We start from the raw sequence: 16224 nt of genomic DNA on the forward strand, positions 1-16224 counted from the left end.
CAGTATAGCTCACATTGCCAGCCTGCATGCAGTGCCATTTCTGTGCTTAAGGCTGCCAGTAATTGTTTTCAAGTGCAGTGTAATTTCCTGTAATTGTAAAGGGTTATCCAACTCTCTCTCATAGTTGTGTAAGTGACAAAGGCTGGATCTGAGGCTGCTTTCAGCATTGATCTGAAACTCTTAATTATTAATGTAGCCTCATATAACAGATATATGATCAGAGGTGGTTGATTTGCTTAGGTCTGCATAACATTGAGCTGTGTGAGTCAGTGCTCATTTTTCATTTGCTACCCCAATTGAAACTATAAATATAAAATAATTTATTACATCTTCTAGATGCCCACAGATCAGACTTTATTTTTGGCCAACCAAGTGTCTAGCATGCAAGGAAATTGAGCTCTTGTTTAAGGACTCCCAAATCAAGCTACTGAGAAATTTATGCACTTAGATCCCTTTTGCCCAATATCGTATCCACACATCTGCATCTACTTACTCAGAGAATTGAGATGCAACTTGGTAGAGCCAAGGTTTAGGGACCCCCAGTTATGTTCAGCATCAGCAACTTGCAATTATATAGCATCTTTTTAATCGTAGGAAAACATCCCATGGTACTGCACATAAGCAAAATCAGAAATAATTCAACACAACAAACAAACAGCACCGTGCATAATATAGAACGCTTAATTAACAAAGCATCCCATGGCACTTTACAGGAGAATTAGCAAACAAAATTTTACATTAAGCCACTTAAGGAAGATATTGTGACAGAACACCAAAAACTTGAAAGGTTTTAGGAGCATCTTAAAGGAGGAGAGAGGTAAAGAGATGGAGAGGTTTAGAGATGACATTTCAGAGCATTGGGCCTTGGCAGCTGAAAATATGGTGGGCATTGGTGGAACACTGAAAATTGGGGATGTGCAAGAGTCCAGATTTGGAAGAGTGATTTTGGAGAATTGTGGCTCTGGAGAAGATTATATTGATTGATTGGGAGGGCAGATGCACTGCTGGACTAGGAGCCAATGAATTGAAAATTGAAAGCACAGGGTAATGGGTGAATGGGACTTGGTGCGAGTTAGTATAAGGACAGAGTCGAAGAACATTAGGCGAAGTGACTAAAACTTTAGTCCAAAAGTTGCGTTTTAAGGGGGAAACAGGTGGCAGATCAGCATGCTTCAGGGAAGGTTTAAGGTTTAGGACTTTCACAGCGAAAGCATACCTTGTCAATGCTGGGACAAAGAAATTTTGGAAAGGACGAGTATAGAAGTACAGAGTTCTTGTTGGTTGTAGAGCTTTAGGAGGTAACAGTGATAAGTAGCGGTGAACCCATGTTGGGATTTACATATGAACATATGAATTAGAAGCAGGAGTAGGCCATTCGGCCCTCAAGCCTGCTGATCTGATTGTGGTCCAACTTCACATTCCACCCTTGATAACCTTTGACTCCCTTGTTAGTCAAGAATCTATCTACCTCTGCCTTAAAAATATTCATTGACCCTGGCCCCACCGCTTTCTGGGGAATTGAAGGAAGTTTTGAGCCAAACTGGGGGGGAGCCAGGATTAGAGAAAACTGTACAAACTCAGAGGTAGAACTAGGAGAAGGAGGAGTCTGGTAAATGATGATGCCACAATTTTTAATACTGGCACCTCTTTGGTTAACAGCTTAGATTTGGCTACATTAGATCAGGAAGTCAGGGAATTGAGAAGCCGGTTGAAGGAGATCATGGAGGGAAATGCAAGTTCAGGGAAGGAATTAAACAAAACCCAGGCTGCAATGATTCACCTACACAGAATAGTGGATCAGTTAGAAATGGAGGCAGGTAAAATAAATTAAATCATAAAGCAAGATAAGAATGTATTGGCAGGAACTGCACAGAATGACGTGTGCATCATGTTGGCTCCTGACTGATTGAACAAACTAGGGAAAACTTGCATGAAGTTAGGAAAGGGGAAGTATCTTTATGGATTCGTTTGGTATCTCATTGATGAGATCTTGAGACTTGTATGTTTAAACATGAACCAAATATTGGTAGTCTTTATGTGCAGATCCCAATTACTGCCATGCATGGTGCTGCTGCCATGCAGATTGATTGTTTCTAGACTGTTCCCTCCGAGTCTATTTACCCATGTGACTCGATACATCATAACGTGGATGATGCTATTCTCCAGTCCTTGCTCTGCTGAGCACTCTTACGTTACAGTGGCATGCAGGCATATACAACATCTTACAACATTCCTCTTTGTTCTCAAAAGAAAACATTTTTCCCTTTCAATGGAGTATCACTATTTGTAATACAATCTTTACTTGCTATCCCTTCTCCCCATCTCAAATCTCTGACTATAAATTCAAATGGTCTTGAGGCTCAACAGTTCTTCCACATCTTGGCCTGTCATGTTTGGACGAATGGTAGTGGCACTCAGTGTTTCTGGTACTTGGTTATCTCCATTTGATTTGTTTTTTTGTGCTCCTTCGAGTTGTTTCTTTATTAACAACTCTCCTGATTTTTTCGGATAATGTGAGTTTGTCCTGTTCCTTCCAAAGGGAATGTGCACTCCATTCATTCCTAGAGTGGACTCAAATTTTTTTTTTCTGTGGTTTCCGCCATTTTCTTACATATACATTTCACAAATGGAAGCTTCATTTCCATTTGTTTCACTATTTCAGCCAATCGTTTGTTTGTTGTTTCATTTTCAAATCGTTTTGCAGGCTTATGAATCTTTTTATTCGGCTCAGCTTTTTCTTCTTCTAGTTCCTTGCACTTCAGTGTCAGATTTACGTTTACTGATCTTATTTCTGTATTTTCTTTCTCTGTCTGCAGCAGAACTTTGTCCTTGTCCTTCATTTTGGTTTCACTAACTTGTTTATTCCGTAATTATGCTAGTCATGGCTTCACTATCCGCTCACAGCTTAGAAAGTTCTACGGCTTTTCTTTCAATGTCACTTTTCCATTCAGCTGCTTCTTCAGCTCTTCAGTTTCTGAGTGAATGGGCAAAAATCTGGCAGATGTCGTATAATGTGGGAAAAAGTGAATTTCCGAGGTGCAGAGGGTTCTAGGTGTTCCAGTGCATGAGTCATAAAAAGTTAAGATACAGCAATTAATTAAGATGGCTAATGGAATGCTATCCTTTATTATGAGAGGAACTGAGCATAAAAGTAAGGATGTTATGCTTCAGTTATACAGGGTGTTGATGAGGCCACATCTCGAATACTGTACAGTTTTGGTCTCCTTATTTAACAAAGGATGTTATTGATTGGAGTCGGTTTAAAGGAGGTTTACTAGATTGATACCTGGAATGAGCGGGTTGTCTTATTAGGGAAGGCTGGGCAGAGTGGACTTCTTTCCTCTGGAGTTTAGAAGAGTGAAGGGTGACTTGATTGATGTATATAAGACCTTGGACGGTCTCGACAAGGTGTATATGAGAAGGATGTTTCCTCTTGTGGGTGAGGCCAGAACTAGGGGGCGCTGTTTTAATGTAACTGACCTTTAGTTTCCTGCTTTCTGTCTCTTCCCTTTCTTGAGTAGAGGTACCACATTTGCTATTTTTCAATCTGGTAGGACCTTTCCAGAATCTATAGAGTTTTGGAAAATTAAAACTAATGCATCTACTATATCAGCAGCCACTTCTTTTAAGAACTGAAGATGAAGTCCATCAGAACCTGGGGACTTGTCAGCTTTTAGTTCCAATAATTTTCTCAGTAGCCATTCCTGGTGTTTGTAATTGCTTTAAGATTCTCCCTCCCTTTCACCTCCTGATTTACAGTTATTTGTACCCTCAACAGTGAAGACAGGTGCAAAATATTTGTTCAGTTCATAAGCCATTTCCTTATTTTCCATTATTAATTCCCCACCCTCTCTCTAAAGGACCATTACTCACTTTTCTTTTCCTTTTTAATTATCTGTCAAAATTCTTACCATCTGTTATTGTTTCTAGCTCGTTTTTTCTTGTACTTTAATGTCGCCCTCCTTATTAATCTTTATGTCATTCTTTGCTGTTCTTTATATTCTGTCCAATCTTCTGACCTGCCACTCATGTTTGCAGAATTAAATGCTTTTTCTTTCAATTTGATACTATCTTTAATTCCTTTAGTTAGCCACAGATGATGTGTCCTTCCCTTAGAGTCTTTCTTTCTCACTGAAATATATATTTATGCTTTGAGATTTGAGCTTTAAATGAACATTTCAGTGAAGGTCAGTGAGCCCAAGGTGACAAATGTGTGGGATTTGGCATGGGAAAGAATATGGTAGCAGAGTTTTGGATAAGTTGGAGTTTATGGAGGGTGACACAAAACAGGTTGGTCAGGAAACTGTTGGAATAGTTACATGGGCTAACTAGAGGTAACAATAAAAGAATGGGAAGAGAAACCATTCCCAGAAATGCCCTTGCTATAGTTTGATAGATAAATGTGGAACAGTAAGGCAGCCTCACTGAACTGGACAATGGAAATGGGACATTGAAAGAAGATGATGTGGTTGACCATGGCTAAAGCTGCATGGAGGTCAGATGGAATAGTACTCCAAAGGTCGGTACCTAAAGGACATTTCCTTCCCTAAAGGACATAAGTGAACCAGATGGGTTTTTACAACAATTGATGGAAGTCGTCATGGTCACCATTACTGAGACTAGATTTATATTCCAGATTTATTAATTGAATTTAAATTCCACTAGCTGCCATTGTGGGATTTGAACCCAGGCTCCCAGAGCATTAACTTAGGCCCTCTGGATCACCGATCCAGAGTCATTACCACTATGCCACCATCTCCTCTAACCTATAGGTTGCAAGGACAATGATCGAGGGTGGGTTTTTGAGGAGGTGGATAACAATGATTTTAAAGGGCAAGGAACAGAAACTGAGGAGAAGTAACCATTTACCATATCAGTTCGCATGAGGGCCAGAAAGGGACATTGGTCAGCAGTTTAGTGTGAATAGGGGTCAAGACAGCAGGTGGCAAATCTCATGAACAACATGAGCTTGTAAATAGAATCGTGGGGTCAAGGAAAGAAATTAAATAACAGCACAAGTTCAGGACTAGGACGGGGGAATAATGAGCTAGGTTTGGGTTAATGGGCAAGGGGCGGACTGGAGGCTGGTGGCGTGTGTGGTTGTTGTGGTAGAGATAGCTGAACAGTCTTAGTCTTCATGACAAAGCAGTCCATAAGCTCCTTGTACCTATCGGTACTGCAGGTGGAGGGGTAGGAGTTTAAGGAGGAGCATGTTAATTGAAAAAAGGAGTTGGGTGTTAACTTTGCTTTCTAGAGTTATCCTAGAATAGTGGTCTAGCTGAAGGAGAACAAGCCCAATTGCTTTTAATGTGGTTCCGCAGACCTGGCAATTTATGGTTAAATCTGTTGTGTGCAAGAGATGCTCAAGCCTATGCCCCTTGGACTTGAGGAAGTGATGATGGGGCCAAACAGGACTAAGACATAGTGTGGTAAATTCTGTCAACAAGAGCATCAAAGGTAGAGGTGAACAGGTGTTCAACCAGATTAATAACTGGGAAAATGTTGGGAATGGAAGGCCTAAGTCTTGGTAGTTGGAGCTGTAAAGTGTTGAGAGTGACTTTGAGTGGAAGATTTTTGCACGGGTGGACAGAATAATGCAGAGATTAAAGGGGATAGAAAAGCTGTGGGGGACAAGGGATGCTGTGAGGTGGCTGGAGATGGTTTTGACTCTTATCGTGACAACGGGTGACCATGTGAAATGACAAGATGGTAGGGATAGGTTGTGATTTTGGGTAAGAGAGTTGACATGGTGGAAGATGTTAAAGTAGCACAGGAAAGAAATGAAATCGAAGGAAAAAAACAAGGTAAATTGAGCTGCCATTTAAAATCAGGTCTCTCACTGACCATGACCTGGTGCAGGATGCTGATGTATTGTGCCATAATTTTTTTCAATGATTTGTTCAATAATTTAGTATTTGACTTTGTCCACCAACACCTTCCAAGCAACCCGAAACAAATTAGTTTTACCAGCTACAGGTTAAGATGAAAATAAATCTGATGATCCATCACCTTGATTTGATGCTTTTAAATTCCTTAAAATGATCATTAAAATTTAACAAGACCAAGGTAATGATTACTAAAAGAGCAGAGGGCAGAATCAGCATCTAAGGGAATAATATCTACAAAGAAAGTGACAAATCAAAGAGTCTCTCTATCATCATACACACAATAAAAGCTATCATTAATTATAGTAGAGATGGTATGAGAGCATTTAAATATACTGACATTAGCTAGCATCAAATATTAGTGTTAGCATTTTTAGGTTTTTTTAATGTAATTTTCGAGGTGAGGACTGGCTGCTTAATGCCCTAAAACATGTCAATGCTGAATTATCTAAAAGCATTCGTAACATGCGCAGGGATCGAACAGCTGTTGGTTTTTCCATGTGGCGTCATTGACTTTCCCTTGTTTGGAAGGCAGAAGAGCAGAATACAGTGAATCTTGACTTGGGCTTTAACTGCCAAAAAATGTAATGAAAAGTGAAAGAACAAGAGAATAGTAGTGGGAAACAAACAAACATATATTTTCCATTAGTTAGTTTTAGTTATCTAATACTGTAGTAGAAACTAAATTGAAAAGTAATGAAAGGTGGCGTTGACAGTGCTATCAAATGGCACTTGCTCAGGAATAACCTGTTCAGTGATGCTCAGTTTGGATTACACTCAGGCCTTGACCTCATTACAGCCTTGATCCAAATATGGACAGAAGAGCTGAACTGAACTCAAGAGGTGAGGCAAGAGTGAAGTGCCCTTTACATCAAGGCAGCATTTGACTGAGTGTCATATCAAGCAACTCTAGCAAAACTGGAGTCATTGGGAATGAGAGATGGCGTGGGGAACTCTCCACTAGTTGGAGTCACATCCAGCACAAAGAAAGATGGTTGTGGTTGTTGGAGGTTAATCATCTCAGCCCTGAGACATGGCTGCAGGAGTTCCTCAGGGTAGTGTCCTAGGCCCAACCATCTTCAGCAATTCATCAGTGACCCTCTTTCCATCATAAGGTCAGAAGTGGAAGATTGCACAATGTTCAGCACCATTCACGACTCCACAAATACTGAAGCAGTCCGTGTCCAAATGCAGTAAGACCTAGATGATAGTTGGTCTTGGACTGATAATTGGCAAGTAACATTCATGCTACACTAGTGCCAGGCAATGAACATCTCCAGCAAGAGAAAATCTAACCATCGCCCCCACAACATTCAATGGCATGACCTTTGCTGAATCCCGTGCTCAATCTCTTGGGCATTACCATTGACCAGGAACTGAACTGGATGAGCCATATAAATACTGTGGCTACAAGAGCAGGTCAGAGGCTGAGAATTCTGGGACAGTAACTCACCTCCCGACTCCCCAAAGCCTGTCCACTATCTACAAGGCACAAGGCAGGAGTGTGATGGAATACTCTCCACTTGTCTGGATGAGTGCAGCTCCAAAAGCAATCAAGGAGCTTGACACCATCAAGGATAAAGCAACCTGCTAGAGAGGCACCCCATCCACCGCCTTAAAGATTCACTCCCTCCACCATGGATGCACAGTGGCAGCAGTGTTCACCATCTACAAGATGCACTGCAGCAACTCCTTGGTTATTCTATCAAGGCTCTAACAGGGCTCCTTGGACAGCATCTTCCAAACCTGCAACCTCTACCACCTAGAGGGACAAGGGCAGCAGTTGCATTGGAACACCACCCCCTGCAAGTTCCCCCCCCAAGCCATGCACCATCCTGACTTGGAACTATCTCACCATTCTTACACTGTCCCTGGGTCAAAATCCTGGAACTCCATCCCTCTCTAACAGCACTGTGACAGTACTGACACCACATGGACTACAGCGGTTCAAGAAGGCAGCTCATCACCACCTTCTCGAGGACAATTAGGGATGGGCAATAAATGGTGGCCTTGCCAGTGACACCCACCTCTTGTGAATGAATAAAATAAAATTATAATGCTTAAACTATGCCATAAGTGTCAGGGGACTAAGCGCTCACACAGGATATCTTTTATAAAATACATTTAGATACCCTCATAGCTAATTTACCAAATTTTAAAAAGTAAACTAAGAATTTATAAAATGGCTGAAGCTATGACTGTCTGTGACCCTTGAATAAAAGGAACAGTGGCAGTATCGCAGAAGCTTGCACCTAGTCATCTCTGCAGACCCTATCGTCTCCCTGTGAGCTGCAGGGATCAAATTCAAAGAGAACTATACAAAGGTACCTACATTTCCTAACCCCACAACCTTCCTTTCAAGTCTTAATAGTTGTAACATGTAACAATCTCAGGGACCGAGACAAAGGGGCGTACACTTTTTGTCAAAGCCATAGTGGAGAGGTGGGAGACATGTTGCATGAACCTCTAGCTGGTGAAACTAGTTATATTGCCTTGCTGTACTGAAAACTCAGTCTGCCATTTTAACATCTACAAGCAGCAACACAGCAAAGGGCTCTGCCCAGATTGAACACCTGGCCCCATCTACACTGCTACTGGAACTCCTGCACCATCGCCTACAAGAATGATTAATCTCTGTGTGCCTATTTTCTCATGTGAAGTCATCTCTACTGGAAAAGTGAATAATACAGCATTGGCCTTCAACTTGTTGACCTCTGTGAAGGAATACCTCATTGGACTTTGATTCTGGACTCATGTGAAACAATAATTATTTTTTCTATGGTCTTTGCCCTGTAAATCTTTCTTTTCTCTATCCCTGTTTTAATGTATGAGTGCAAAAGAGGCAAAGTTACTACCCTCCTCCTGTATTTGTGTGTGCAAAAGTAAACTAATCCTTTGAGTTCATTCTAAATAGAGTTTGCTGTGAGGTTATTAATAGAAAATTGGATCACACCAGAACTGATAAGTTGGGAAAAAAAGCCGCCGCTTATTGCATTAGATCAGGGAAGAAACTTGTTTTGGAAATGTGGATAAATACTTTTACACTCCAAATTCGAATGTAATTATTAAAATCAAGATAGTTTCATTTTTGGATAAAAATAATGATAATGTTCACTAAGCTTTTTTCCATTCTTTCTCGGGATGTGGCGCCACCGGCTAGGCCAGCATTTTTATTGCCCATCCCTAATTGCCCTAGAAAAGGTAGTGGTGATTACCTTTATGAACCACTGCAGTCAATTTGGTGTAGGTAACCCCACAGTGTTGTTAGGAAGGCTTTTCACCCAGTGAAGTTGAAGAAACAGCAATATAGTTCCAAGTCAGGATAGCGTGCGACTTGGAGGGAATCTTGTAGCTGGTGATGTTCTCATGCATCTGTTACCCTTGTCCTTCTAAATAGTAGAGGTTGCAGGTTTGGAAGGTGTTGTCCAAGGAGCCCTGGTGAGTTGCTGCATTTCACCTTGTAGATGGCACACATTGCTGCTACTGTGCAGCTGTGGTGGAGGGAGTGAATCTTGAAAGTGATGGATGGGTTGCCACTCAAGTGGGCTGCTTTGTCCTGGATGGTGTCGAGCTCCCTAAGTGTTATTAGAATTGCACTTATCCAGGCAAGTGGAGAGCATTCCATCATAGTCCTGACTTATGCCTTGTAGATGGTGAACAGGCTTTGGGGAGTCAGGAAGTGAGTTACTCTTTGCAGGATTCCCAACCTCTGACCCCCTTTTGTAGCCACAGTATTTATATGGCTAGTCCAGCTCAGTTCCTGGTCAATGGTAATCGGCAGGATGTTGATAGTGGGGGATTTAAGGAAGATAATGCCATTGAATGTCAAGGGGCGATAGCTAGATTCTCTCATTTTGGAGATGTCCATTGCTTGACACTCGTGTGGCGCAAATGTTACTTGCCACTTATAAGCCTAAACCTGGATATTGTCCAGTTCTTGATGCAAATGGGCACTGATCTCTTCAGTATCTGAGGAGTTCCGAATGGGTATTGAACATTGTGCAATCATCCACGAACATCCCCACTTCTGACATTATGATGGAGGGAAGGTCATTGATGAAGCAGCTGAAGATGGTTCGGCATAGGATCCTACCCTGAGGAATTCCTGCTGTGATGTCCTGGAACTAAGATGATTGACCTGCACAAACATCTTCCTTTGTACTAGCGTGAGAATAGATATCATTAAAAATTTGGGGGGAAATAGTAGGAGCATTGGCCATAATCTTTCAGTCTTCCCTAGACTCAGGGGTGGTGCCAGTGGACTGGAGAATTGCAAACATTACACTTGTTTAAAAAGGTTTTAAGGAATAAGCCCAGCAATTGCAGACCTGCCAGATTAACTTCAGTGGTGGGGAAGCTTCGATAGGAAATTATTCAGGATAGAATTAGTAGTCACATGGAAAAATGTGGGTTAAATAGGAAGAACCAGCATGGATTTCTAAAGGGGAAATCGTGTTTAACTAACTTGCTGGTTTTTTTTCAAGAGGGGTAACAGAAAAAGTCGATGAGGTTAAAGCTGTTGATGTGGTGTACATGGACTTTCAAAAGGCATTTGATACAGTGCCATGCAACAGACTTGTGAGAAAAGTTATAGCTCATGGAATAAAACGAACATTAGCAACTTGGATGCAAAATAGGAAATAGAAGGTAATGGTCAATGGATATTTTACAGGAAGGTTGATAGAGGAATTCCCTAGACATCGGTATTGGGACCCTTGCTTTTCCTGATATATGTTAATGATCTAGATCTTGGTGTGCAGGGGGCAATTTCTAAGTTTGTGGATGATACAAAACTTGGAAGCATTGTAAACTGTGAGGAGGGCAATATAGAACTTCAGAAGGACATAGACAAGTTGATGGAGTGGGCAGATAGGTGGCAGATGAAGTTCAATGTAGAGAAGTGTGAGGTGATTCATTTTGGTAGGAAGAACATGGAGAGACAATATAAAATAAGGGGTAAAATTCTTAAGGGTGTGCAGGATCAGAGAGACCTGGATGTATATGTGCATAGATCATTTGAAGGTGGCATGACAGGCGGAGAGAGCAGTTAATTAAGCATACAGCATCCTTGGCATTATTGATCAGGGCATAGAGTACAAGAGCAGGGAGGTTATGCTGAGCTTATATATGACACTAGTTAGACCTCAGCTGGAGTATTGTGCACTGTTCTAGGTGTCATGCTATAGGAAGGATGTGATTGCATTGGAGAGAGTGCAGAAGAGGTTTACAAGAATGAGAACCAGGGATGAGAAACTTCAGTAATGAAAATAAATTGGAGAGGTTGGGACTGTTTTCGTTGGAGAGGAGAAGGCTAAGAGGAGATTTGATAGCGGTATTCAAGATCATGAGGGGGCTGGATAGAGTAGATAGAGAGAAACTGTTTTCACTCATCAAGGGGTCGACAACGAGAAGGCACAGATTTAAAGTGATTTGCAAAAGAAGCAAATGTGAAGTGAGAAAAAAGCTTTTTCACACAGCAAGTGGTTTGAGTCTGGAATGCACTACCTGGAAGTGTGGTGGAGACAGGTTCAATTGTGGCATTCAAAAAGGCAATAGATGATTATTTAAATAGAAAAAGTGTGCAAGGATACGGGGAAAAAACAGGAGAATGGCACTAAGTCATGATGTTCATTTGGAGAGCCAGTGCACACATGATGATCCGAAAGGCTTCCTTCTGCTCCATAACAATTCTGTGATTCTGTGAATATTGTGTTCTTCTCTGTAGAAGGGTGTGTGTGTATGTGTTTATTAAGCTGGGGAACACTACTACCTCCCACCCCTGCCCCCACCCCTGCCAAGTTGAAAACTTGAAAAACTCAACTAAGTTGAAAACAAGAATCCACAAGTCCAGCCATACTGTTTAAAATTTGTGACACCTCTTTGCAACCCTGTTTTAATTTCACTGTAGATTAATAAGCTTTTGATTTTTTGTTCAGAGGTTGTGTCTCTCTGACAGATGCTTGCCTACAGAGTAGAAAACATCATTTTGTAACCGTCTCATGCTATCATCTGTAATGATAAAATTAGTATTTGATTTATGTGAGTAAAAACAAGATAAGACAAAACCAGCAGTGAATTGCTCAAAACAATTTTTAGAGAAATATTGTATTTTTATGGTACATTTATACAGATGCAAATGATTAATGTAAAAGTATTTCCTACCGCAGGCTACAGAGAGTGAAATGGGGGATGTGGATCTTACTGGTCTTCCGGAGACAGCTGTAGACTCTGAAGAAGAGGAAGAAGATGAAGAAGACATTGACCGAGCATCTGATCCACTGATGGGCAGGGATGTTGTTAGGGAGTGTTTGGAGAAGGACCCAGCAGACCGAACTGATGATGACATTGGTACGATTTAAGAAATTATCTTTCTTTCCTATCTTCCATTTTTACCAGCCCTTATTTTCATACCCGTTTTCATGCACGTTGTCTGAATTTTAGTTCATAACAGTTAAAATGTCCACAAAAATCCAAAAATAGAGTGGCTGAATCTGCTTGTGTTATTTTTAGTGACCCCATCCAAGTAATTTGCCTTCTAGCAACATTGCATCACTTTTTGGCTGCAGTTTATTCTTATATTGCAACTGAAATACCATGCTAGTGTGTTAACAAATATAGGGACTTTTTATTATAGACCGATAAACTTTAATGACCCTGGGTTTTCCTGGAGTAAAAACATGCCATGCTGACCTTTCTATTGTTGATACCCTGCACTTATCCAACTTATACAAACAATAGGAACAAGCATTTTAGTTTTTTGGGGACACTCTTCTGCCAGATCTCATTGTTGATTTCAGTAACTTGACACTTCAGCTATATGCTTCATTTTCTTTATGGTAAAGGGTGTTGGTCATATGTCCAAAGACATGAGGGGCAGGGAAATATTTTAAACCTTGATCCATCGTCAGACCACAGTGCTAGTAAGGGGTTGTAGGCACCTGTGCCCTTAACGTTGACATTTTTTTTTCTGCCTGGAGTTGATAGTTGACTTTTGGGTTAGTGTAGCATGCTGGTTGTTTGCTCGTTGCTACAGGTTGCCAAACATACATCCTGATGCAACTCACGGCACTTGGGCTTGAGGAATTTTGGCCCATTGGGATGCCAGCAGTGGTTTGCAGATACCAATAATTGCTTTGAGAGGCAGGGGAAGTCCAGGGAAGCAACAAGTCCAATGTATCTTTGGGGAAAATTTCCCCCACAATTTTTAACATTTTCTGGCTGTTTCCTGATCGAAAGACCTGTACCCAATGGTTGGCGTGTCTGCATTGCAAGCTCCACCCCCTGTGTTCCTAACAGTTGCAGTGGGATCCTGTTAACATCATTACAACCTTGACTTATATCAGAAAAAGGCCTAATGCTTTGTGTAAGCAGAAACCTAAGCCGACCAGCGGTTGATCTCTACAAAATTATCGCAAGCTGATCGTCAGGGTTATGAGAGCAGGAAGGCTACCTACAGGTCCTGACTTAGGCTGTTGCTGCCCATAATATTCAATTTTCCAACTGAAAATCAGCCCACCAGTGTTTTGTTCACATTCATTTCTTACCTCCTGCCTTCTCAGTTTTTTCCCAATTTTTTTTCTTTTCTTCACTTTGCCATTTTCTTGTATTTTTGTGTTCTCTTCCATCTTGGGTATTTTGTATGTTCTTTTAATGTCTTTCCAATGCTTTATTGATTTCTATCATCTAACTCTTCTGTTAAACAGTTGGCAGGTCACTCAACACATTAACTCCCTCTTTATTTTGCAATATTTGATGTTTTCCCCTCATTTATTTCAATCCTACTAAACCCTTACTTTTGGTTATCAATTCTGATTCAAGATATGCACCAAAAACATTAATCTGTCTCCAAAATTTAACGAATTTTGCCTGACCTATGTATTTCCAACTTTCATCTATATTTATTATGGATTTCCAGCATTATCAGATTTTTAAAATACCTTGCTCCTTTTAAAATTGATTTATATACTTTATTTATTTTACCTGTAGTATTCATTTTTTTAGTTTCATGATACCTCTTAATTCCAAGCATTTATAAACCTCAGATTTGACTCAGTTGTAGCATTCTTGCCTCTAAGTTAAATGTCTTGGGTTGAAACCCCATGCCAGAGATTTAAGCACAATCTAGACTGATACATCAGTGATACTGAGGAGTGTTGCACTATTAGAATACCTCTTTCAATGTGATTCTTCTCTTCTTTGAATAGTGCTGTGTAACAGTTTGCATCCACTTGAGTGTAACAACTGAGGCATTGTGTGCCCTTCATTTGTATTCATCTTTCATGCCTTTCTTATCTCTAGACTCGACTATTCCAGTGCACTCCTGCTGGTTGCCCTCATCTTACCCACTGTAAACGTGAGGTCATCCAAAACTCTGCTTCCTGTGCCTTGAATCACAGCAAATCCTGTTCTGCTATCACTCCTGTGCTAGTTGAACTACATTGGCTCCCGGTCAAGCAACGTCTTGACTTTAACATTCTTATCCATGTTTTCAAGTTCTTCCATTTCCTTGCCCCTCCCTATCTCTGTAATCCTCTCCAGCCCCACAACCCTTTTGAGATATCTGTGCTCCTCTAATTCTGCTCTCTTATAATTGCTGCACCATTGATGGCCATGCATTCAGTTGCTTGGGTTCGAAACTCTTGAATTCCCTCCCTACACCTTCCTACCTTACTTTCCTCCCTTAAGACACTTTCTAAACCTTCCTTTTTGACCCAATCTTTGGTAATCTGACCTAATATTTCTTTATGTGGCACAGCATCACACTTTATTTTTATAATGCTCCTGTGAAGCATCTTGGGAATTTTATTGTTAAAGATGCTATGGTTGTTGCTCAGGTGGATGTAAAAAGTCCCATGGTACTATTTGAAGAACAGGAGAATTTCATTGGTGTCCTGACCAAGCTTTATCCTGCAACCAACATCACTAAAACAGAATATTTGGTAATTTATCTGATTGGTCTTTGTGGGCATTGTGGTGCTATGAGCAAATTGACTGTGGTGTTTACTTACCTTATAACAACAATTATGCTCCAAAGTACTTAAGTGGTTGTGAAGTGCTTTGGGACTTCCTGAGGTTATGAAGGGCACTATATTAAATACAAGTTTGCTTCTACTTGTAGAAGGAGAAAAACTGTGCTTATTGCTCGTTCATCTGTGGCTTCCCAAAACATTTTAAGACTCAACCGATAAAGCTAAAATAAAGACTTTTTCTCCCCTAGATGTCACGTCCTGGAATCCTAATCTCAAGGTTTCACAAAAGTCCTGTACTGCATTTGTCCTTGTACCCATAAGTGACTTTTTATAAACTCAGTTTCAGATCCTGCTGGGGTCCCAGAATTCTTGTTTGGCTGTCCACGTCACATCTTTAGAATCCAGCTGCGCTGTCAGTCAGAATGACCAGCTATGTAGTGAACTTGTACTATGTCACCTTCACTCCCCTTCCATACTTTTTCAGCCATTGAGCTACATTTTAAGGGGGGGAGGGGGCGTTTCCCCCCACCTCTGGGAAGGAAAGTTAGCTGGAAACCAACTTGCTCTGTGCAAGGCTGCCCTGCAGCCTTGATATGCTGTGCGCGAGCTAAATTGGCTCACAGTGGGACTTCCACCCCTCACTGGGGAGGAAGCCCCACCCTTGGAAGCTGCCGGCCAATCTGAGTGGCTAGCAGCTCCGTCAGCCCAAGAGCTGAGTAGTGGGTGCTTCCAGAACTGTAACCAGTCCCAAGAGGAAGGCCCAATGGATCCTGGAGTGAGGCAAGGCTGGATATTAGGTGGGGGAGGGTTTGGCCAGGTTAGGGAGGGGGTGGTTGTTTGGTTTTGTAGGAAGGAAGGGGGATTACTATCTTAGGGGGGCTGCCCCAGATATATGAAGGCACCCCCCAAAGTTGGTAGCCACCCTCTTCCTTACCGCCCTTTTAAAAAGTTTTAAAGAAAATAGGCTGTCCACTACCACCTGCCTGCCCATGTCAACTATGTGTCGGCAGCATATGATTGGGCTTTATTGGCTTGTTAATAACCCTTAATCATTTATTTACATATGGCAAGTGGACTACTGTTTTCGGCACCTGCCCACCAACCGTGTTATGGGGGTGAACTCGGGGTGGGTAGAGAGGAGGTTGGCTGGGCACATGCCCTTTTTATGTGCCTGCCCCCTGCCACTCCACACAAAACCCAGCCCCTTGTCCTGCGGCCCTGCCGCCTTCTGACCTGGCCACGACCACTCACTGCACGCCGTTGCCCCCTCCCCCCATCGTCGTGTTCCCCCACTCTCTTCCCTACTCTATTCCTCTATCCCCGTTCTCCCCCTCTTCCTGTCCTCCCCTCTCCCCGTGTGCAGCTGCATC

General features: G+C 41.6%; 1 protein-coding gene across 9 annotated transcripts in view; it reads left to right on the forward strand.

The window, feature by feature from the left end:
• Window positions 1-16224, forward strand: part of rapgef6 (Rap guanine nucleotide exchange factor (GEF) 6) — a 419806-nt gene that overhangs the window by 283488 nt on the left and 120094 nt on the right. For all 9 annotated transcript variants that reach the window (XM_041193252.1, XM_041193254.1, XM_041193259.1 and 6 more), the window contains one exon: window positions 12053-12233. In XM_041193252.1, the coding sequence (XP_041049186.1) occupies window positions 12053-12233 (181 nt within the window). The remainder of the gene's footprint in view (window positions 1-12052; window positions 12234-16224) is intronic.

This window comes from Carcharodon carcharias, chromosome 8 (assembly GCF_017639515.1).
Source record: "Carcharodon carcharias isolate sCarCar2 chromosome 8, sCarCar2.pri, whole genome shotgun sequence".
In the NCBI taxonomy this organism is placed as follows: Eukaryota; Metazoa; Chordata; class Chondrichthyes; order Lamniformes; family Lamnidae; genus Carcharodon; species Carcharodon carcharias.